This window comes from Equus przewalskii, chromosome 4 (genome assembly GCF_037783145.1).
Source record: "Equus przewalskii isolate Varuska chromosome 4, EquPr2, whole genome shotgun sequence".
NCBI lineage: Eukaryota > Metazoa > Chordata > Mammalia > Perissodactyla > Equidae > Equus > Equus przewalskii.
In genome coordinates, this window is record NC_091834.1 from 61,137,881 (window position 1) to 61,161,268 (window position 23,388).

Below are 23,388 nucleotides of genomic sequence, written 5' to 3' on the forward strand. Positions count from 1 at the left end.
GAGGGGCAGGTAGGACCCACCACAGCAGTGCCTTAGAGGCATGGCCGCCATGTGGCTGAATGACCACACAGGATCTTCCCCAGGCTGCCTTCCTGAATTGCACTCTTCCTAACAGGGACTGCTGTCCAAAGCCAGGCTGGACCTCTGAGACCTCAAAGGTACTGTTGGAGGGTCCCCTCACCCCTGCCCTCTCATGTTTGGCCTCTATCAGTCAGCTGGTGCCTCCTGCCACGGTGGGTGCCAGGCCCACCTGGGTCCTCCGCTCAGCAGTGAACAACCAAGGAAGGTAGTGGACATTGAGCTTGGCCTGCCAGGACCTATCACGGCATGGTGGCGAGGGTCCTGAAATTCAGCCCACGCCAGCGTATCCTGGCCCCAGCCACCCCTGATCCAAGTCACTTCCTCTGAGAAGCTACCCGTATGGATTTGGAGGTCAGATGGAGAGGCTTCAGTCACTTCCTCGGCTTTTTTTGGTCCCTTGATAGGTGGAGCGGCTGGCAAAGGATCAAACTGCAGATGCCTCTGGCCTGCCTTCATCAGGCTCTCCTCACAGCACGTCACCCCAGGGCCCCACCCAATGCAGGGGCATCACAGTGTAGTTTAAAAGATCCCAGACTCAGAGAGTTAGAAATAATGAGTATTTTCAGTATTTTATTAACAAATGAATTGGCAAAAGAACAAGTTACCTGGTAATGTCACTCTCCCCTCGCCCATTTAGCACCCACCGTGTGCCGACCACGGTAGGAGGTCTCTAACACACTCTGCTGGCCAGGTTCTCAGCTGGAGCCTGAGTCGTGGCTCCAACTCAGTCACCCTCACAGCTACTCCACGGCAGGAAGAGACTTCCCTCCCTCAAGAGGGCAAGAGAGGGAGAGAAGCTTCTGTTCGGATGGCGGGGCCGCCAGGGCCAGCTGTGCCTTGTTCCTTCCCGAGGGTGGGCATTTATTCTTCCTTCGGGGCAGAGCACCTTTGTCTGTAGTATGGGCCTTGAGGAGGTCAGCCTAGCCAGGAGAAAGCCCTGAGTGGAAACCGAGCACCACGAAGGCCTCGTCCTTTCTTAGTCTGGCCAAGAGGGCATCCAGTGATCTTTGTCAGCAGAAAATGAGACTCCAGGGCTAAAAAGCCTGTGACGAGTCCTTCCTTCAACACGATCTCCCTATAAAACCTGCGTAAGTGAAATCCCCACGCTGCACACACCTCAGTATCTATAGCTGTACGGTAGGAATACTATCAACACATGGGGAAGTACTGAGGAGGAGGAGAATGTTTTGGGTAAAACAATTCTTGTTCGTTGAGCACCTTTTCTCCAAGAAAACTGGCGCCAACTTTGCACCACGTCCTTGACTCCTGAATGAAGACAGCAGCGACCAGCTCACGCCCTCTGGTCCTCAGGGCAGGCGTCTGTGTGAGCTCAAAGCCCTAGTCCTCCAGTTGCAGATTAAGATAATCACGGACATGCACGACGGCCTCTTCACGGTACAGTGACAGTAACTACAACGCTCACAAGGCACGCTCTTCCTGCAAAACTGCAACCGCTGCCCAGGGAGCTGGCCAGTCCGAGCTGATCTGCGTGGTGACGGCAGCCCCGTCTCAGCAGAGCCCTGTCGGACACCCAAGACAGGAGACCGCACAGGGGCCTCTGCTGCCAGACAGCCCCCAGGGCCAAGCCCACAAACAGGAAATCAGCCTCTCAGGAAAAAACAATCCGCTTCTCATCCTCAAAGACTTTGGCCTCCTCTGGCTTTATCAAGTTTCCATTTAGGCTGTTGGAAAAAAACAAAGCACCCAAGTCAGCTGTCAGGGACTGCTGGGCGCGCGTTCCCAGCAAGTGTTCCTAACGTACTCTCGTGCTTCACACGACCCCGAAGTTAAGGAAGGCACTCTGTTGGAACACTTGTTTGACATTAATATTAATCCTTTCCAGCTGCCATCACCCTATGACTGGCGTCTCATGAAGGTCAACAATTGCCTCCATAAGCCTGGATTTCATGACATTCTTCAGGCCTTGTCTTTCTTGGCCTTCACAGGCATTAGGCTGTCCTGCCCTCTTCCTTCTTCTTGAAACACTCCCTTCCCCCGGCTTGATACTACGTTCTCTGGTTTTTCTCCTAAGTCTGGCCCCTCCATCTCAGTCTCCTTCCCCACATTCTCCTCCAAGTGACCTCTAAATAATGGATTTCCTCTAGACAGATTTCCATTTATGCCCTGGCCCCATCCTTATGTCAGTGATCTGCCGCCCACATCTCTCTGCTCTGCTGCCACTAACGCACTTGACGTCTTCACCTGGACGTGTCCCAGGCACCTCAAAGTGGCCACATCCCCCCAGGGTTCCCTAGCTCAGCGAACGGTACTGCTTTTCATCCAGCTGTGCAAGTTACCAACCCAGGGCTCACCCTTGACACCTTCCTCCTCATCTTCATATTCTCTCGGTCACAAAGTTCTGTTTTATTCCCTAAACATCTGTAGAATGCCTCCCTGGAACCTCTCCATATCTTCACCACTACCATCCTGGTCTAAGCAACCACCCTCTCTTCTCTGGATCACTGCAATGTCCCACTGACTGGTCCCTTCACCTGTACTCTGGCCGCCTCAAGTCCATTTCTTAGAGGAGCCAGAGTGGTCTTCTTACAAGGCAAATCTGATCACATCCCTCTTTGCTTCAAATCTTTCAATGACTTTTCCATTTCTTTTAGGATCAAGACCCCAAATATGTAACATGACCCACAGATCTCTTATGGTCTCGACTCTGCCCATCCCCTCTGCCTCCTGCTGCCCACTCTTCCATCCTGTCCGAACCCCAGGGCACATCAGCTTCTTGCTGCTCTTCAGGGACACCATGCTCCTTCCTGCCTCAGAGCCTTTGCATGTGCTGCTCCTCCCACCTGGAACACCTTCCCTCCCACCCCAGCTAACTCCCATTCCTCCTTCATGGCTTAGTTGAAATGCCACTTCCTTAGGGAGACCTTCCCTGAAGCCTCATCTGTATTAGGGTCCCTTCTTAGCTTCCCCTCTATAGCATTCATCACGATTGTAATCAAATAATTCCTTCAATCATTTTTTTCTTTACTGTGTGTCTCCCTCACTAGATGGTAAGCCCAGAAGGGCAGGTCTGTTTTGCTCACCACAGGATTCTCGGTACTAGCACAGTGCCTGGCACTCAAGCACCTGGGGACTCAAGAAATGGATGAAGATGTAGCACTAGTCGCTGGAGACATAGCAGTGACCAGGACACAGGCCCTCCCCTCAAGGAGCTCACCGTCTGGAAAAGCTATTACAATGAAGTGCGATAAATGCTATAATTTACAAGGTCAGGTCACTGACCACTTCCACTTCCTGTCTTTGAAAGCAGAACTCACTGAGGGACTTCAGACTTCAAGTTCCTTCCGGACAGGGACGAGGTAGAAATGAATGTCAGCACACATAACGAGTCCACAGAGATGGTCCCTCTGTGCCAGTGGTGGCTCCCGGCAGACCTGCTCCCTGCTCGCCTGCCAGCTCGACCACAGCCCTGCTGCCTGGTGTGGCAGCCCCCAGACAGGGCCGACAGGGCCAGAAACTCCGCAGGGCCCTGTCCCGTGAAGTCAGTCACACACATGGGACGAGCCAGCACCTGAAGCGAAGACGCTCCCCGGCCAGCACCTGAGCCGTCGCCCTCGCCCTCTCCGGATCCACCCCGACACACGCACCCGCTTCAGGCTCTGGATCGCACGCCTGGAAGCTAGACACCCGGCCCTACACAAACAGCTCCTTGTGTAGGGATGGTGGCCGTCGGGAGGCTGCAGAGGCACATTTTCAAGCTCAACAGAATGAAGGCCGCTGCATATCCTTACACTGTCCCAACCGGCCTCTGAGAAAAGTGGAGGCCGACTCATCTGCCAACCGTCCTGCCGCCTGGCCTGCCTCCTTCCTGTCCCCCTCTGGTGTCCTCAGACAACAGAGTCAGCAGGACACGGAGTGGCTCTAGGCACGGATCACAGGGTGAGGGGGCTGCAGATGAATGCAGACTGAGCTCCTGCTAGCTCTCCAGCGCCTCCCGGGCTGAGGGGCGGCGCATGCACCACAGGGTCCTCCGTCAGTGCTCTTCTCTGGGACAGTGTTTTTCAAAAGTTTTTTTGACCTGTGACCCCCAAATAAGAATTGCTCTTTACATTGTGAACCAGCATCTACGCATACACACACCCACACACACACCTGAAATTAGATTATGAAATAATACTTCATACTTTGCACAGCATGTTTTGGTACCGTGTTCTTTGCAATCTCATTTTCTAAATAATGCTGGTTACAACCCGCCAAAGTGATTCTATCATCCACTAACAAGTTCCAAAGCAAAGTTTAAAAAACACTGTTCTAGGAGCTGAGGTCAGGGAGCTGGACCTCGATTAATGGTTTCTGGTTGTGTAATTCTTCTCCCTAGTCATGAAGAAAGCAGGTAATGAGTAACTACCCCCCGAGCGGAGGGTCCAGGTTCATGGTGAGGCTGCCCCACGGATCTCAGGGAGCCACCAGGGGAGGGTGCACTCCTGTGGCCTGTGTCCTCAAGGGAACCCAGCTTGGCCCCCTGCCGGGCTCTCCAGTGGGCTGGAGCCCCCCCTCTGCAGGGCTGTCTCGGCCGGGTGGAGGCAGAGAACAGATTCCGGGGCACCTGGGACCTGCGTTCAGGGACACAGGGCCCTCTGCTCTCAGTTCGCTCTCGTCAGGACTCGCAAGCCGTCAGGGCCTGACTGTCCGGTTAGCTGCCACATCCCAGCACCTCCACTGCTGTAACTGTTGCTCCTGAGGCAAAACCCCTGCACAGTCTCCAGGCCCAGGGCCACCTTGGGGCTGTATGTGGCTCGTGGGAGACAAGAAAGTGGAGTGGCATAAGCAAGTCCTCACAGCAGAAACGGCAAGTTGAGAAAGAGCACAAGTCCACTCAAATCCAGCCTGGAAGTGTCTCCTGAAGCCCAGGAAGCCCAGAGCAGGGGAAAAACGAGCCCCAGATTCCAGGCCGGCACATCCATCTCTCAGTCTCACGAGCCAGAGTGACTCACTTCCAGTGGGACTCCCTTTCCTGGGCATTTTGCCCCTTGCAAGCCCAGGGGGTAGACAGGACAGGGCGCTGGGCAGGAGAGCACTGACTATGGAGTCAGGCGGTCTGGGCCTCAGTTTCTACATCTGTGAAATGGAGATAATACCACCTACTTTACAGGATTGTTGGAAAGATGAGGAATAAATGGAAGCTGCCCTACACAGTCAATGGTAATGAGTAAATAATCGTTGTTACTATTACTACAACAAGCGGTGGATGGGTCTTACCAAATCTCCATTATGCCAGTGTTCTTTTGTAATGCATCCACCAGCTGGGCAACACCCTTGGCTGTGATCTGGTTCTGGATAAGCCTGAGGGAAGAACATATCTTGTATCAAATACATAATCCTGGATTAAATCTGCCTCCTTGGTTAGGAAGTAGTTAGAGAGTTGTAAGGCTATGGTGGGATAAGAGACAGAGGCAGGGGAAGAACGGACTGTTAACCTGGCTAAGATTGTCTAGATCAGATCCACCAGAATAAAGGACATCCTATAAAATGTTTCCCTTTTTTGTATATTTTTATAGCAAGCATAATGTATCTATATATTCATACATAGATAGTTTACCACATGAACATAGACGTGTGTGTGTGTGCTTGACATTCTTCATTGCAGGGGTGCCCGATCAAAAATGTTGGGCAACCACCAGTCTGAACAACAAAGTCTAAGAAACACATCTGGGGAACTGTTTCTGACATCTCCTTCCAGTGGCAAGGGAAATGCAAGGCAGTTTTTAAAATGAAGTAGCTACCAACTGGCCCTTCTTTTCTCTGGGGGAAACAAAGGCTTCTAAGATGGTCCCATGTCCTCTCCGACATCTGAGAGGGAGGGAGGAGAACACTTCTCCTGCTGCCACTCATGGGTCCATCAACAACGGGGCCTCTAAGAGTAAGCCCGCTGTGTTGGGTAGCACTCATCAAATGAAGCAAAACTTTCCGATGTAGCTAGGAACCCCGGGCGATTCCCCAAATGCTCCCCTGGGCAGCTAGGCTTCCAGCTCAACAGGGAAATAAACGCAGCATGAGGCAGTGATGTGTCTACACTTCATCGCAGGCTCATTCCTCACTCCCGGCTATTTGTAGAAGGCGGCTACTGGTGAACCTGACCCTTAGAAATCCTGGGCGCTGACCCAAGAAGGCAGCCCTACCAGGAAGATGAGGGCCTCTGCTGTTGTGATTGATGAGATTATAGAAATTAAGCATGAAGGGGCCAACCCCTTAAAGGGGCAGCATAGCATAGTGGTTACAAGCTCCCCTCACACGCACACACCTACTCCCCACTTTTCAACTACAGATCTTTGAAGAAAGAAGCTTAAGCTATCTATGCCTCGGTTGCCTGATCTGTAAAATGGGAATAACTATGAGAGAACCCTCCCCTACCCCGAGTGTGTCAGGTTTTAATGGGAGGACGTGTGTGCAGTATTTCTCACAATCTCTGCCACAGTGCCGGGTGGAAGGGAGCTCTCGTCACCACTACTGCCCAAGCACACACAACTGCGAGGCTGCGCAGCAGCTGGAACCCCCGGGCTCCGTGGCAGAGGCGGTGACCTTCTGGGAAGCACAACCACAATGTCACTTGCACATTTTTGCAAAAGGAGCAAAAACAGAACCCGGAAGTGGGCACAGAATTCTGCATTCACTTAAACCCTGCTGTTTTTTTAATCACCTTCCCGGTTGCTACCACTGGCACCACCTCTGCCTTGCTGGGGGCAGTGTGAGCTACCCCAGCCAAGACTTGGCAAGAGGCCGGGTAGGAGGAGCGCTAAGAAGCCTGGCAGTGCTGAGCAACTGTGCCCAGGGGGCTACCTTCACTGGGGCCAATGCGGTCTGTGCTCGCATGAAGCAGCCAAGACTCGCTCTCTAGCCCTGTTCTGGCTCTGTTCTCCCAGCAGGGGCTGGCCCGGCACCTAGGGAAGGGCATAAAAGAAAGTCTACAGGCCAGAAATAAAAAAAAAAAAACAAGGGGCCGGCCCCATGGCCGAGTGGTTAAGTTCGCGCGCTCCGCTTCAGTGGCCCAGGGTTTCGCCAGTTCGGATCCTGGGCGCAGACATGGCACCGCTCATCAGGCCACGCTGAGGCAGTGTCCCACATGCCACAACCAGAGGCACTTACAACTAGAGTATACAACTATGTACTGGGGCTTTGGGGAGAAGAAGAAGAAGAAGAAGAAAAAAAATTGGCAACATATGTTAGTGCAGATGACAATCTTTAAAAAAACAAAAAGCATCCTTCTTAAAAAAAATGTAAAAGTAGCACAGTCCGGCTTTTCTACAGAAATTGACAAAGTGATCTAAAATTCATATATGGAAATGCAAGAGACCCAGAATAGCCAAAACAATCTTGAGAAAGAAGAACAACGTTGGAAGACTCACACTTCTGGATTGCAAAACTTACCACAAAGTTACAACAATCACGACAGTGTGGTCCTGGCATAGGGATGAACATATGGACCAACAGACTAGCATAGAAAGTCCAGAAATAAGCCAGGCAGTTACGGTCAATTGATTTAAAGAGTCAGGGCCATTCAAAAGGGAAAGACAGTCTTTTCAACAAGTGGTGCTGGGACAGCTGGACATCCACATGCAAAAGAATGGAGGTGGGTCCCGCACCTCTTACCATATGTGAAAATTAACTCCAATGGATCAAAGACCTTAATGGAAGAGCAAAGCTATAACACTTAAAAGAAAATTTAGGCTTAATCTTCATGACCTTGGATTAGGCAATGGTTTCTTAGTAAGACACCTGAAGCACAAGAAACCAAAGAAAAAACAGATAAATAGGACTTCATCAAAATGAGAAAGTGTTGTGCTTCAAAGGTCACTATCAAGAAAGTGAAAAGCCCACAGAAAGAGAGGAAATATTTTTAAATTGTACATCTAGTAAATGTCTAGTACCCAGAATATATGAAGAACTCTAACAACTCAGCAGTAAAAAGGGAAATAACCCAATTTAAAAGTGGGCAAAGGATGTGGAGACATTTTTCCGAATGAAGATACACAAATGGCCAACAGGCACATGAAGAGACGCCCAGCGTCGTTAGTCATCAGGGAAATGCCAATCAGAACCACAATGACATGGCAAGAGTCAAAAAGATGGACGATGGCAAGTGCTGACGAGGATGTGGAGAAATGGGCCCCTCATACAGCACTGGCGGGAAGGTAAAGTAGTGCAGCCACTTTGGAAAACAGTTTGGCAGTTCCTCGAAAATTTAACACAGAGTGACCACATGACCCAGCAAGTCTATTCCTAAGTATATACCCAAGAGAAATGAAAACACGTGTTCACACACAGACATGTACCTGAATGCTCACAGCAGCATCATTCACAATAGTTAAGAAGTAGAAACAACCCAAACGTCCACCAACTGATGAATGGATGAACAAAATGTGGAATATCCATACAATGGAAGAGCATTCCGCCATAGAAAGCAGTGAAAAATGGGTACATGCTATAATGAAGATGAACCTTGAAAACTTACACTAGTGAAAGAACACAGAGACAAAAGACGACATATTGTCTGATTCCATTTCTGTGAAATGCCCAGAATAGGCAAATCCACAGAAACGAGAAGCAGATAAGTGGTTGCCAGGGGCTGGGGGCGGAGAAGGCTGGGGACTGACTGCTTGATGCGTACAGGTTTTTGGGGGTGGGGGAGGTGAGTAGGTAAAATGTTCTAGAATTAGATGGTGGTGATGATTCCACAACCCTGTGAATATACTAAAAACCACTGAATCGTACCCTCTAACAGCGTGAATTTTATGGTATGTGCATTTTATCTCAAAAAAATATTTTTAAAAAGTAGCACAGTCTGAAATTTGAAGGTTCTCGGAGTTACCATAAATGTTTCAGTGTCTGGTTGACTTTCAACATCTCTGCCAAGCTTTCTGCCACTTCATCATCGAGTTCATTTTTGGTGAGCCTAGAAAAGAAGAAGTGTTCTCTCAGGGGAGCCCCAGCTGGCACACACTTTTTAATGAATTCACAGAAGCGGGACCCCTGCCCAGGCCCCTCCGGCTGATGCTGCCCATCACTTGCTGAGAACCCAGGACACAGCCAGGCTCCAAGCCCAGCCTCTGAGCTCCAGACAAAAAATAGTGATTGGTTTCTAGCACAAATCCTTTACCCAAGCTCCTACTCCTGAGCCCTGCTGCTGCAGACAGCCCACACTCGCTCTCCATCCTGGCTGAGCCCTCAGATCTCACAGAAGATAAGGGCGCACAGAGAATCAGTGGCCAACGCCTCTGTCTCAGGTCTCCTCCAGCCCCCAAGCTCCCTCGAACGCCACCGACAGCGTGTCACCAAAGTCAGTGGGATGAAGACCCAGAAAGCCCGCTGACTGCACGTTAAAATGTGTTCAGCGCTTTGCTCCGAGGCCTGTTGTGAAGGACCCAAGTTCAGTGACTGAAACTTCAAGAAGTCTCTCAGTTGTTCTTAAAACCAGAAGTAGTCTGGATAAAGCAGAGGGCTAGAAGCTCTGGGTGTAAATAGCGTTAAACCCTGTTGTGCCAGTGGAGGAAAGAATAAATAAGGGAGAAAAATGGACTAGAAAGAACACTAAAAAATCATCCCTTGAGGGCAATTTGGTAGTGACCATCCAAATCTCAGGTGGTTGCACTCTGAGCCAATGATTAGACTGCTGGGAATTGACCCTACTGTGTGCAAAGATGTGTACACAGGGATCTACACATGCAGTATTGACTGCAGGACTGCTGCTCATGATGTACCACCTGAACAAATTTAAATATCCATCTATAGAGGCAGCTGGCAAAATAAACTGTGATTGTACATTCGACGGGACGTTGTACAGCCCTCAGAGAGAATGAGTACAAAGCACGAGACACAAGAGCATGGTGTGTAAGGGGGCTCTGGAGCCAGACGTGCCGGGGGTGTGTCACTTCCTAGCAGGGTGACCTCGGGCAGCTGGTTTAACTTCTCTGGACGTCAGTTTTCTCATTGGTAAATGTGAACAGTAACAGTACAGACCTTATAGGGTGGTTGTGAGAGTGAGTGAGTGAATACGTGTAAGAGGCTGAAAATAATGTGTGGCATACAGTCAGCACTCAAGAAATGCTGGGTATTGGCATTATTATTATCCCTATAGAGTACGAGCTCTCAACCAGGGCCATTTCCCCCTTCCGTGGACATTTGCAAGTGTCTGGAGACCTATTTTTCACAATTGCGGGGAACTATGCTACGTAATGAAACGAAGCCAGGGATTCTGCTAAACATCCTACAATGCACAGGACCACCCCTCACAGAAAAGAATTATGCGGACCAAAATGTCAACAGTGTTGAGACTGAAAAACCCTGACATAAAGTGACATGTAAAATATGGACAGGATATAGTGAAAATATTTTTTTAAAGCAATTGCCAAATGCTATTCTCTTTTGTAAGAAAAGGGAAATATGTCTATCTGCATCTACAGACAGATAATTGAATATGCAAGGCAGCTAGAATACACTTTCACAGGCCAGAAGGAGAAGCTTACATTTGGAGAACACAAGGGAGGAGCTACTCTCACTTCCTAGTTTTCAGACTTCAGTGTCTTACATTTTTTCAAAAAAGCACATATTACTTTTCAAAATATTTTTAAAGTTTTTTGAGGGGAAAAGAATGAAAAATGCATTTACTGGCCAGCAGGTCTGGTATAGGAACTCTCATCATGATGACATTTTCATTATTTTCCTTCCCTAATTTAGCCAATATCTCAGGAGCACTAAGCTGCGAGAGGAGAGTACAGAGATGGGTAATACAATTTCCTCACCCGCAGGGGATTTATGATACAGGCAAGCAGACAAAATACAAATAAATAAAACAGTGTAAACAGCTCCGAGACACGTACCACCCCCCCTGGCACTGAACCTGTCTGTGCTTCTGGGAACGGCTGTTTTCTTCTCTAGAAGCAAATTAAATTCTCAGCTGAACTTTGAGGAAAGGCCTAGAGCCTTTCTAACTGAGAGGCAGCTTTTCAGCTAAGATTCCAGGCCGTGTGCCATCTTTGGAATAATCCCTAAGACCCAACCTTTCAAAATGACTGGTTATTACCAGAATATTCTCAGAGACGTGTTCTGCTGCAGGGCCCACGCGAGGCTCTTTCCTCCTTCTGTAGAGATGCCGTTGAATGCAAGACTGGGAAAGAAAACACTTGGGGTAGATTATTAGAGACACGTCTACCTCTGGCTACATTTCAGCAACCAAAACATCTGGGAGGACTCCTCCCGGAGGTGGCCCCTGCCCAGGCCAGGCTGACTCGAGGCAGAAAGCAGAAGCGCTCGGCCTCACTGGTGGCTGCCCAGGCTTTGTTGCTCCAGGCCCACACTCAGAACATGAGGACAGGCACAGACTGCTCAAGAAGAGGGCAGGCAGGAGACGGAACCCTGGCGAGACCTGGTCACAGTGCAGATTGCGGGCCAAGGAGGCCTGGCGAGCTCCACTTCAGAGGGCTGCCAGTTTCAAGGTGCCTATCAAGGAGGCCTGGAGGAGCTTCCTCTGTTCTCATAAAGAAGGGACTTTGCTGTTGCCCCCACCATCTTGGATTCTCTTCCAGTGGCAGGAAGGATACGGGCAACAGGGAGACACCCACGTCTCAGAAGCCCAGAGGCCTAAACCAAGGCCAGGAGAAGCACATCCATTTACACAAACGAAGGGTCCCCTTTTGTCCCAGCACAATCCTGAGAATGAGGAAGGGGTAGGAATCTGCTGCCTAGTGTCCCCTTCAGTTTTATCTGGACTTATTCCTCCCTGACTCCCGAGGGGCACGGCGAGACTGGCGAGGGGCTGCCAACGTCCCGTGTCATGTTCTGGGTGATGGTTCCATCACTGTGCGCGTCTGTCAATCACCGAGCTGAACTCGGTGCAACGGACTTTCCCGGATGCTTCTCATACATCAGTAAAAACGTTCAACAAAGGAAAAATCACACACACAAACACTACCCCTGGAAGGAATGCCAACCCCCCGTTCCCTTCGGCTCTTCCCTAGAAAGCCCAGAGGCGCCTGGACAGCGGGTCTCAGATGGCAGCATGTACCTCAGGTTGGTCAGGCTGGGGTGGTTCCTCAGAGCCTCGGCGAAGGCCTTCGCTCCTTCGTCACCAATTCTATTCCCCCACATCCTGAGGGCAGAGGCAAGACAGTGACAGTTAGCTCGTGCTCCCCTTGATTTCCTGCTGGGGCCACGGCTTGACTGTACACTCAGCGGGCAGACATTTTTGCTCCGGCCCTGGAGCTGCGGCCTGGGGACGAATTCCTGCACCAGCCCCTCAGCAAGCTGCTCTGGATTTCACTTCAAAGAGAAATGTAAGGACAAAGGGCGGCAGAAGCCATGGGCACAGGAGCCGATCAGCGAACAGCACAATTGGAGACCAGGTCTCACCCCTGAACTTTCAGAGAGCTGACGTCAGAGAGCCTGAGCTCACGACTGTCCCAGAAATGTCCCCCGCAGGGGACACAGGTTTGCAGCAAGGCCCGTGGAGGGCTGGACTCGCAACGCACATTCGACTCTGAGCGGTGGTCAGCGACATTCTTGGAGACACACTCAGGTCTTCCACGGTGCAACCGTCCGGAAGCACATCCAGAAACCTGATCAGCAAGGCTCCTTTATGCAAAGGGGATGTTACCAAACCGAGCTGTGCAGACTGCTGTTGTTTTCATGGGGAGCTGCTGTACTCCCCCCACCAGAGCAGATAACCTGAGAGAGTCTGGCTCATTAAGGGTCTGCCTGGTACGATGCCAGGCTCCAGCACCGGACTGCTGGATCCACATGCTGGCTCTGCCTCCTACCACCTGTGCACGCTTGGGCGAATTACAGAATCTCCTGGGGCCTCGACTCCTTGTCTGTAAAACGGGGCTAATAAGAGCATTCCCTCATAGGGCTGGTGTGAGGACTGAGTTAATTTATGCAAAACACTCAGAACAGCGCCTGGCCTATTCCAACCAGGCTGAGGGGCACAGTCTGCATAAAGCAAAGCAAGTCTGCTGGGCCCATCACAACATGACTAGGGCTGCCCCAGCAACACGCTCCCACCAAGCCAGCGACCTGCCTACATCCCGCCTGGCACGGCTTGTTAAAACCCTGGAATGAGGGGCCTGCCTGGTGGTGCAGCGGTTAAGTTTGCACATTCTGCTTTGGCGGCCCAGGGTTCACTGGTTCAGATCCCCAGTGCGGACATGGCACCGCTTGGCAAGCCATGCTGTTTCGGGCGTCCTATATATAAAGTAGAGGAAGATGGGCATGGATGTTAGCTCAGGGCCAGTCTTCCTCAGCAAAAAAGAGGAGGATTGGCAGTGGATGTTAGCTCAGGGCTAATCTTCCTCAAAAAAAAAAAAACACACTCTGGAATGAGAGTTTTCAATGTTTTGCATAAAAAGTGTATGTAGTATACATTGAATAGTATCAAATTTTTAATAAAGTGAAAAACTACTCATGACATGAGATTAAGTAAAAGAGGTAGAATAAAATTCTGTACATATAGTTTGACCTCCAGTATATTAAAAAATAGCATAGAACACACATGTGTGTAAGAGAGAGCAAAAAAACTTAACTGACCTCGAATGTTGACAATAATTATTTCTGAGTGACTTATTATATTTTTCATATTTTCCATAGAATGGAACTATAATTTCCATAAAATTTCAACTAAAATTATCTGTATTTATTTTATAATAGAGAAAAAATTATAACAATACACAAAGCTTTAAAAGCCTCCAGAATCAAAAACACAATGAGATACCACCTCACACCCATTAGGATGGTTACTATCAAAGAAACAGAAAATAACAAGTATTGGTAAGGATGTGGAAAAATTGGGACTCTTGTACACTGCTGGTGGGAGTGTAAAATGGTGCAATTGCTATGGAAAACAGTATGGTGGCTCCTCAAAAAATTAAAAACAGGGGGCCAGCCCAGGGGCACAGTAGTTAAACTCGCACGCTCTGCTTCTGCAGCCCAGGGTTCACAGGTTCAGATCCCGGGCGTGGACCTACATACTGCTCATCAAGCCATGCTGTGGCAGTGTCCCACATGAAAAATAGAGGAAGATGGGCACAGATGTTAGCTCAGCACCAACCTTCCTCACACACACACAAAAATAATAATTATAAATAAGATTACTATCTGATCCAGCAATTCCACTCCTGGGTACACAGCCAAAATAATTGAAAGCAAGGTCTTGAAGAGATATCTCTATACCCATGTTCATAGCAGCATTACTTTCAATAGCTAAAAAGGTGGAAGCAACCTGTGTCCATCGACAGATGAAAGGATAAACAAAATGTGGTAAATACATCCAATGGACTATTATTCAGCCTCAAAAAGGAAGGAAATTCTGACATATATTACAACATGGATGAACCTTGAGGACGTTATGCTAAGTGAAATAAGCCAGTCACAGAAAGACAAGTGCTGCGTGCTTCCACTTCTACGAGGTACCTAGAGTGGTCAGAGTCACAGAGACAGAAAGAACGGTGGTTGCCAGGGACTGGGGGGAGGGGGCATGGGGGGTTAGTGTTTAATGGGTATACAGCTCAGTTTTGCAAGTTTAAACGAGTTCTGGAGACGGATGGTGGTGATGGTTGCACAACTATATGAATGTACTCAATGCCCCTGACCTATACACTTAAAAATGGTTAAGATGGTAACTTTCCTGTTATGTGCATTTTACCACAGTAAAAAAAATGGAATGAAAAAAACCTCCAGGGGGCTGGCCCCGTGGCCGAGTGGTTAAGTTCATGCACTCTGCTTCAGTGGCCCAGGTTTTCCCCAGTTCAGATCCTGGGCGTGGACATGGCACAGCTCATCAAGCCATGCTGAGGCAGCCTCCCACACAACACAACCAGAAGGACCTACAACTAGAATATACAACTATGTACTGCAGGGCTTTGGGGAGAAGAAGAAGGAAAAAAAAAAAAGAAGACTGGCAACAAATGTTAGATCAGGTGCCAATCTTTTTTTTTTAAAAAAAAGAGCCTCCAGAGAATATATAAAATTGTTAAAATGAAGACCATCTGCCTGTAGAAACTTACCACACAGGGCCAGAACAGCTCCCTCCACTTGCTGACATGATAATACTGATTTTTGCATGAATTACATAAAAGTCTGTGCAACTGAAGCTGCGGTCTGTCCCGGGACCTCCCACACAGCAGCCAGCGAGCTCAGTGATTGAAGCTGTCTCTGGCCTCTCCCCCCGGCAGCTGGCCTGGCAGGCCTTTTGGTAATTTTCCGTAACAAAAGACCAGCAGGTGCCCACAGGCACAGAAGAGGTTGTACCACGCACAACTATGTGTATTCCCTTTACTCACCCCACCTCAAAGATGGATTTGCTATTCTTCACTGCCAGGGCGAGACACTTTCCCCCTTCGCTTGTTATTTTGTTTTCTCCCAGCCTGTAGAGAGAGCCGTGCACACATCAGCCTCCAGCTGAGGGACTCCAAGGTCAGCCACCTCGTCCCCAGCACAGAGCCCATCTGGCCCCTCTTGGAAGGTGTGGCCTTTCCCCCGGGACCCACAGCAGCCAGGCCCTGGGCTTCCTCTCAGGGAGGGACCCAAAGCCCTGAGGAGAGCCAGTCAGGATTCCTCTCCAGGGGATGGTCACCATCTCTGCAGAAATTTAGCGACCTGAGCTTTCCTGGGGGTTCTTTAAATGACCTCTGGAATGTCACTCATTCCTGTCAGCAGACCAGGGACATCCTGCTTCAACGACAAGTGGCCACGGTGTGTTCCCATCGCCAGGGCAGCACCAGGGCCTTCAAGCCTGGTGCTGTCCCCTTTGGCGGGGCATTTCTAGCAAAGGGCCAAAGATCAAGCTCAGCTTGCAACTAGATGGGTGCCATGGTCTGAATGTGCGTGTCCTCCCCACAGCCCTGTGTTGAAATCCTAACCCCAAGGCGACTGTACTAAGGAAGAGGTGGGGCCTTTGGGAGGCTGAGGTCGTGAGGGCAGAGTTCCCAGGAATGGGATTAGTGCCCGTCTAAAAGAGAACTTAGAACGCTCCTTTGCTCCCTTTTCCAGCGTGTGAGGACACAGCGAGAAGACCCCATCTATGAACCAGGAATCAGGCCCTCACTGGACACCGAACCTGCCAGCACCTGGATCTCGGACTCTCCAGCCTCCAGAACTGTGAGAAATAGATCTCCACTGTTTATAAGCCAGCTGGTTTATATATATCTTGTTATGGAAGCTGGAATGGACTACGACAACAGAGGCCATTCTTGGGCAGGAAAAGACCTTCAGAAGAGTGACACTTGTGGTCTTCCTTCTGTCAGTAGTTAATGAAATCAAAATGCCAAGCTTTCCCCCGGCAACGGTAGGTGGGCCTTCCAAACTCTGAGCCCCAGTCACAGCTCACCTTCCACACCCAGGCCTCCTAACTTGACTGACACGGCCCCGGGACGAGCAGAAGAATGCGTTAGGGCAAAAGCTCTGTACAGGACACTTATTCTTTGTTTGAATAGCGAAGGGGGACCCAGAGAAGCTACCAAGAAGCCTGCCATGCCTAGCCCCACTTACTTTAGGTACATGAGGCCTTTGCATTCATCCAGGATGCTGGCGATGTACCTGGCTCCCACATCCGTGATCTGGTTTTTGTATAAGCTTTGAGAGAAAGCACAGCCATGAAACTTTATGACTCCCAATGTCATCTTAATGACCCCTTTTCGTTAAGTGAGAATGTGCTGTCTGCTGATTTCCGAAGTCTGGGTTGAAAGAAAGGAAGGGCACGTACGTGGACCAGGGTTTGGGGCTCCGGGGTCTCACAGGCTGGGTTCAAAGCCAGCTCCACCACTTTCCCAGTGTTATGACCTGGGACAAGTTACCTAACCTCTCTGTGCCTCAGTTTCTCCATCTGTGTTGGGGTAAGAATTATAGCCCCCACATAGGGTTGCTGTGAGGATTAGATGAGGTCATTCCCGGCCCTCGCACACAGTGCTCGATAAACGGCAGGTGTGGAGGATCTGGGGATTAAAGGTTACAATCAGCATCTGGAGGGAGGAGCGTCTCTCTGAGAACTGGAAGCTCCTCAGTGTCCACCCTCTAATCATATTACCACTCGATACCAATTCAACAAGGAGGCAGGAAGAAGTTGAGTGGCAACCAGACCGAGGCTGCGAGCATCCCGTGGTCCCGCAGCGTTCCCGAGCTGAAGGGCAGCCTGGGGTCGCGTGCTTCGGGGTCCTCATTTCACAGCTGTGGGAACTGAGGCCCAAAGAAGCTGACCAACTGGCTCCAGCTTCCTGAGTCAAGAGTGGCCATGGGACCGGCTAGACTGGCCCTCAATCCCTTTATCACAAACCCCCAAATCCCAAAGGTTCTCAAAACCCAAACTTTCTCATAACTGTTTTAGCAACTGAGGGGCAGCTGTTCATGATGTTTATCCCACTTGCTTTGAATACTTTTTTTACTGCAGAAACAGTAAAGTGTTTGAAAATAGGGTATTGCTCTAGACCCCACGGGTCATGTCACTACAATGTAGCATGCACACTGAGTTCTGATCCGAGTCTTGCCCCGAGGGTTCTAGATGAGGGAGCATGGGCCCACAGTAGTGAAGTCCAACACATAAATGGTATTCTAACACTGCCTCCTCCAACCACCACTTGTAAAACTACTTGCCTACACCAGATCCCAGGATCCCAGGATCCCAGTGAGGAGGCTGAGGCGCAGCCACATTTGCTGACTTGCTCAAAGAGGGGGCCGCTGGCGGAGCCAAGAGCAGAACCCAGGATTCCTGGCTCCCAGTCCAGTGCTCTTCCTGGTGCCCCTGGCCATCGGTCTCAGCCACTCAGTGGCCCACAGGAAGGGCAGTTTCCTGCTGCTCTGTGTTACTACCATGTAGCTGGCCCGGCGTTCTTGAGAAACACGTACCCTAAAAATGTCACGATTTTGTATTTGGTCAGCTCTTCATGGAGCACCTTTACTCCACTGTCGGTGATCTGGTTTACGCTGAGTCTGAAACAAAACAGCCGAGAGACACAAATCAGAACAGCTGCTCACTAGGAAGGAGCATGAACTCCACAAGGAGCCAGAAGCCTATGAATCCCAGACTTTTTCCACCTATAAATGCCCCCTGAGAGAACGGCCGCAGCAGTCCGCCCAATAGCCCCAAGAGAGCCTGGTCGCCGTGGGGCCGACGGACCCAGCCAGAACCAGCCCGCAGGCGAGGCAGCAGCACAGCCCTGACTCAACACAAGGGCTTCCAGGGTCACAGGAAGGACCATGACACAGTCACCTCTGACATACTGCATTTGCGGATGGCCTCCACGTCAGCCAGACCTCTCTGCGGTTCCCACTGCACAGCGGGGGCCATGGGATGTGGAAATGTGTGGAGCTGTTTTTGGTGGTCACGAGGCTGCATGGGACAGTGCAAACGGCAATGGAGAAATGACCAGTCATGACCGGAAGGGGCAGACCCCACTACTCCCTCCCACTCCACTTTAATGCAGATGCTGCCCAGCAGGCCAGGCTTGTGGGGTGGGGGTGGAGTGCTCCAGACGATGCATGACGGATGTCTCCTGGACAAGGGCCAGCCGCATGCTGGAATTGCTTTGCGAGATCCCTGTACTAGCGGGATATTTTGACACGGCTAAAATGTGAAATAATTGTTTACTACTAAGTAACCTCTGTAACAAACTACCCTGACCGTCTCAATCCTCCAGCCCGTCATTTAGGTGAGGCTGAAGGATAGCATAAGGCTTAGGGATGGGTGGGAGTGAGGGATGTGGCGAGGGTAAGGGTTGGGTGAGGAAATAGACCAGGGGTCAGCAAACTTCTTCTGTAAAGGGCAAGTATTTTAGGCTCTGTGGGCCGTATGGTCTCTACTGCAACTACTGAACTCTGTAGTACGAAGCAGCCCATATGTAAACATGGATGAGGCTGTGTTCCAATTAAACTTTACTTACAAACATAAGCCATGGGCCAAATTGGGCCCACATGCTGATCCCTGTAATAAGTAAAAGGCTCAACAGGTAAAAAGCTTGATTTTTAGGACAAATCAAAATAATCAAGTCAGACACTCAGGACCCCTGCCCCCATGGCACCTACCTTGGTGCTAGGGCAGTGTGTACATACACTGCATGGCCAGCCAAGGATGGCAGGCACTACTACTCACTCCCAATATCCATGCTTTTTAGAAACAGAATCGCTCATTTTTTAACCGGGCACATGTTATTAAGTTCTGCCCAATGAAATCTAAGCAGAAGTCTTATTAGCAATAGCTGAGACGTCTTCTTAAACGAATGAGGTGTGTCCTTCTTTGCCCTTCCTTCTTCCTGGTGGCTAAAACGTAAACTGAATGGCTGGAGCTTCAGCAGCCATCATGGGATAAGAGGCGGAAGTCAGGTAGTGAGGACAGCAGGGCAGCCAGGTAGAAGAGAGCTGGGCTCTGATGGGCCTGGAGGCACCACAACAGCCCTGAAGTACCTTCCTCTAGGCTTTTGCACAAAAAACAAATAAACTTGTAACTTACCTAAGCCACCAATATTTTCAGTTTGCTCTAACTCTCCGCTGAAACTAATCCTAACTGATGCCCTCAGGGAGCTCAAAAATGCTTCTCTGGGGTTGCCCATTTCCTCCTGCTTTCTCCTTTGCTGGTGTGGAGGAAAACTTCCCCTGGGGACAGCTGCTTGGGGCAGGACCACCACATTGGTGCCCTCCATCCTATAAGATGAGCATAGGGAGTCACTCAGTGTGAGACTGCCCGAGGCTGCGAATGAAAATGAAGAGATGCTGACTGAGAGCACAGAGAACTGACTCCAGGCTTTCTAATTCCCAGGCCAGGGCAGCCTTGGGCTCCCTACATTCCACTGTCCCCGCATAATTTACACCCTGGCATCAGTATAACAGGCACCTGGAATCAGTTCCAAACCCCTTCTGCTCTTCAGAAATGCACGAGCCAAGGAATGGAGGACTGAAGCCCCCTAGAGATTCACAAGGTGAATTTTATACAGGAAATGCTAACAGAAGAAAGCAGACTGGCCTCTCTTTGCTCTAAACCATCAAACAGGAAACTAAGAGTCAGTGTTCTTTGCTGAGATGGCTGGCAGCTCAGGGCTGCTGGCTTTGATCATGGAAACTAACCACTGCCAACGAAGGGGTTCAGAACAGGCCTCCCCAAGATGTGCCACTTTGGCATGCAAAATATTTTGAGCTAAAGGCAAGTGAGACCCTGCAGGCTGAAGAGAAACTTTTACCTCTCCCTTAAAGAGTTTAAATTTGGGGCCTTACCTATAATGAGCTACTACCAGAAATAAATTTTTATGACTTATCTGTATGGCGGGGCGGACTTCTAATGACTGAATCTCTGCTCTCCTTACCACCCTGCGACTCACCTTCCTCCCGTCCGAAGCCGCAGGCCCCTATTCCGTCCCTTAGCTCAAGATGGCATATCCTCCTTTTACCTTTTCGTCTCTGAACCTCTCATGTATGTGGGGTCTCTGAGTCTCTCGTGTATGTGGAGTTCTTGTACATACGAACTTAAATTTGATTTTCTCCTGTTAATCTTTCTCAAGTTGATTTATTTCTTAGACCAGACAGAAGAACCTAAAAGGGGAGAGTAAAATTTCTTCCTCCCCCACACCGATTAGCACAAAGTCTGCTTTTCTGCGATCATTAAAGCTTCCACGTGCCAGAAACTTTTCATGGCCTATCTCTAAGCCTCCCGTGAATCTCGAAAGGTGGGTTCTTTTTGATTCTGGCTCCAGCATGGCCCAGCTGTGTGACCTTGAGCAACTTATTAACTTCTCTGTGCCTCCTCTTCCTCCTTTGCCAAAATGGAGATAGAACAGTACCTGTCTTACAGGGCTGGTAAGGGGATTAAATCAGGTAATATTGATAATGCACTTCACTCATTCTCAATAAATGCTGGTTATTACTACTGAAACTGCTAGCATATAAGCATCTCCTTTTTCCAGATGTGGACACTGAGGCTGAGAGGTTAAGAAACTCATTCAAGGACACCCAGCTACAGCTGGTCCAGGTCTGCCTGACTCTGAAGCTTTGCTCCTTGCCCTCTGCCACCCTGAGGGAGAAGCGCCTGATGTTCCAAGACCAGTGGTTACGAGTCCTAGGTAATCCAGGAGATCCCGCACCACGATGCTCACCCTGGGGTCCCCCGAGCCTGGCCCTCCCCGGCCCCGCTGGCTGCTCCCTGAGCCTGGGGGCCTCACCTGATGATGGTGAGGTGGCTGAAGCAGGGCTGCAGCTCCCGAACGCCGTAGTCGTTGAGATTGTTGTTGTCCAGGTCGAGGGCCAGCCGCTTGCGGAGGTGGTGCAGGACGAAGGAGAGGGCACTGCAGTCGGCCGGGCAGGCGTTGCAGTAGGTCAGCTTGAGGTAGTTGGCACAGATGCCGCGGGCCGCCAGCTGCCCCACCTTCTCGCTCTGTGTCTCATAGATGCAGCGCAGCATCCAGATGAAGGTGGGCATGGCCTGCACCTGGGTGAAGCCCTCCGTCTGGGTGCGGGGCAGGTTCTTCAGGTAGGACCGCAGGCTGGCAAACAGGTGTCCCCACAGGGCCTTGCGCTTTCTCCGCAGGGCGGCGCCTGGCACCAGGTGCCGCAGGAGTTTCTGTTTGGTTTTGGACAGCAGCCCGCACAGGAAGAGGTTGGTGAAGTGAAAGTGATCCTTGTTCTTGAAGGGGTCTTCCCCCGCCAAGCCACTGCCCCCCAGGCACTGGAAAGGGAGGAAGGGCGGGTAGCAGGACGCTGCTGCTGCCTCCCCAGGAGGCGCCCACTCCTGGAAGAACCGGAGCAGCCCCCGGGTGCCCACCTTGTCATCCACCACGAGGAAGAAAGCGGTAAAGAAGGCCTGGAGGGTGAGATGGAAAAACTCATAGGACGGCTGGTCCCCTCTGAGGCCCAGCTCTGGCACGGCCCGCAGGAAGCCCAGCTGCCGGTCTCCCTCCTGCATTTCGGAAGCCTGCAGCTCCTCCTGGCCGAAGACAAAGAGGTTCTTCTCCATGCCCCGGTGCGCCACCTGCCCCAGCGAGTGCAGGGTGTCCCGGCCGGCGCGGAAGGCCTCCGACTGGCTCCGCGTGTTCCGCTGCACCAGGCTGGTGGGCTGCGTCCTGTTCAGGTGGACCTCGGTGACCAGCAGGAAGATGTCGGTCAGTGTCACCGTGCAATCAGGCAGCTGCAGGGAGCCATCAAAGGTACTGTGGAAGTGCTGGAAACATCGGAAGATGATCCAGCAAAAGAGGGGCACAGCGCACAGGCTGCAGAGGTTGGGGTTGGCTTCCAACTGGTCCAGCAGGCGGTCCTGCACAGCTCGGTTGGGGAACATCCTCCTGGCGTAGGCCCGCAGGTGGCTGGGGGAGAAGCCCAGTAGAAGCACCTTCTTGCGCAGGAGCTGGCGCGGGATCTCGATGCCCGTGCGCGCCGTGAGCAGCTTGCTGGCCCCCTTGAGCAGCTTCCCGCTGAGCAAGTTGGCCAACAGGACCAGAGGGTGGGCGGGCTCCCAGGGGGAGGACGTGTCAGGCACGCTGCTCAGGTCAAAGTCCGAGTGGAGCTCGTCCAGGCCGTCGAAGGTGAAGAGGGCCGTGTGGGGAAAGCGCAGCAGGAAGGCGAACACCTCCTCGGGGTCCTGCTCCGGGTAGCAGTAATGCTTGAAGAGCAGGTCTTGCAGACACAGCACGTCGCTCTCCCTGAAGCAGCTGAACATGCGGCAGCGGAAGTGGAAGAAGAACTTGAACCCCGCGTCCAGCTGGCCGGTGGCCCAGAGGCCCTGCAGCCGCTGCAGCAGCATGGACTTGCCCACGCCGGCGTCGCCAAAGACAAAGATGGTCTCGCCCTGCTCATTGAGGATGCCCGTGGTGTGGTCCAGGAGGCAGGCCAGGCTGCCCAGCCGGCCCAGGCTCTCATTGCGGAAGCCAACCAGCTCCATGATGGTGTCTGTGTACATCTCCTCCAGCAGCAGCTCCTCCTTCTGGGCATAGCACAGGATGAACCTGGAGTCAAGGCCCAGTTGGTGTCGAAGCTTCTGGGTGTACCTGCTCACTGGAGGGAGAGTGGGGGCCGGGCACAGGGGGCCAGGTGAGAGGTGGAGAGAGAGGCATCAAACAGGGAGGTCTCAGGAGGAGAAACAAGCACACAGACAAATGCACCCACAACCCGGACTCTGAGGCCAAGTGCGATAACTCCTCAAATGCAAAGAGCCAGCGCTCCAGTATCTGCTGGTCCTCGGGCCTCACCCCGCTGCCCCGCTGTCCCACCAGCCAGGGGGCGACAGACTTCCGCCGAGATGAGTGTCTGAGACAGGCTCCCTTTCTCCTCTGTACAAGTTGTCACTGAGCTCCAGCTACAAACTGCAGCCCCCTCAAACTTGAGGGCCAGGCCACA

At 51.1% G+C, this 23,388-nt stretch overlaps 1 protein-coding gene across 17 annotated transcripts in view; it reads right to left on the reverse strand.

Annotated features, from left to right (window-relative positions):
• Positions 1–631: 631 nt before the first annotated feature.
• The window catches only part of NOD1 (nucleotide binding oligomerization domain containing 1), a 49,439-nt gene continuing 26,682 nt past the window's right edge, over positions 632–23,388 (reverse strand). For 7 of the 17 annotated variants that reach the window (XM_070616133.1, XM_070616132.1, XM_070616130.1 and 4 more), the window contains 9 exons: positions 21,222–23,046; positions 17,923–18,006; positions 16,573–16,656; positions 15,366–15,449; positions 12,098–12,181; positions 11,117–11,200; positions 8,906–8,989; positions 5,299–5,382; positions 632–1,763 (listed from right to left, as the gene is read on the reverse strand). In XM_070616133.1, coding sequence (XP_070472234.1) covers positions 1,691–1,763; positions 5,299–5,382; positions 8,906–8,989; positions 11,117–11,200; positions 12,098–12,181; positions 15,366–15,449; positions 16,573–16,656; positions 17,923–18,006; positions 21,222–23,046 — 2,486 coding nt within the window. In that variant the 3' untranslated portion in view covers positions 632–1,690. The remainder of the gene's footprint in view (positions 1,764–5,298; positions 5,383–8,905; positions 8,990–11,116; positions 11,201–12,097; positions 12,182–15,365; positions 15,450–16,572; positions 16,657–17,922; positions 18,007–21,221; positions 23,047–23,388) is intronic. The other 10 variants (XM_070616142.1, XM_070616138.1, XM_070616139.1 and 7 more) reach the window with 3 other exon arrangements.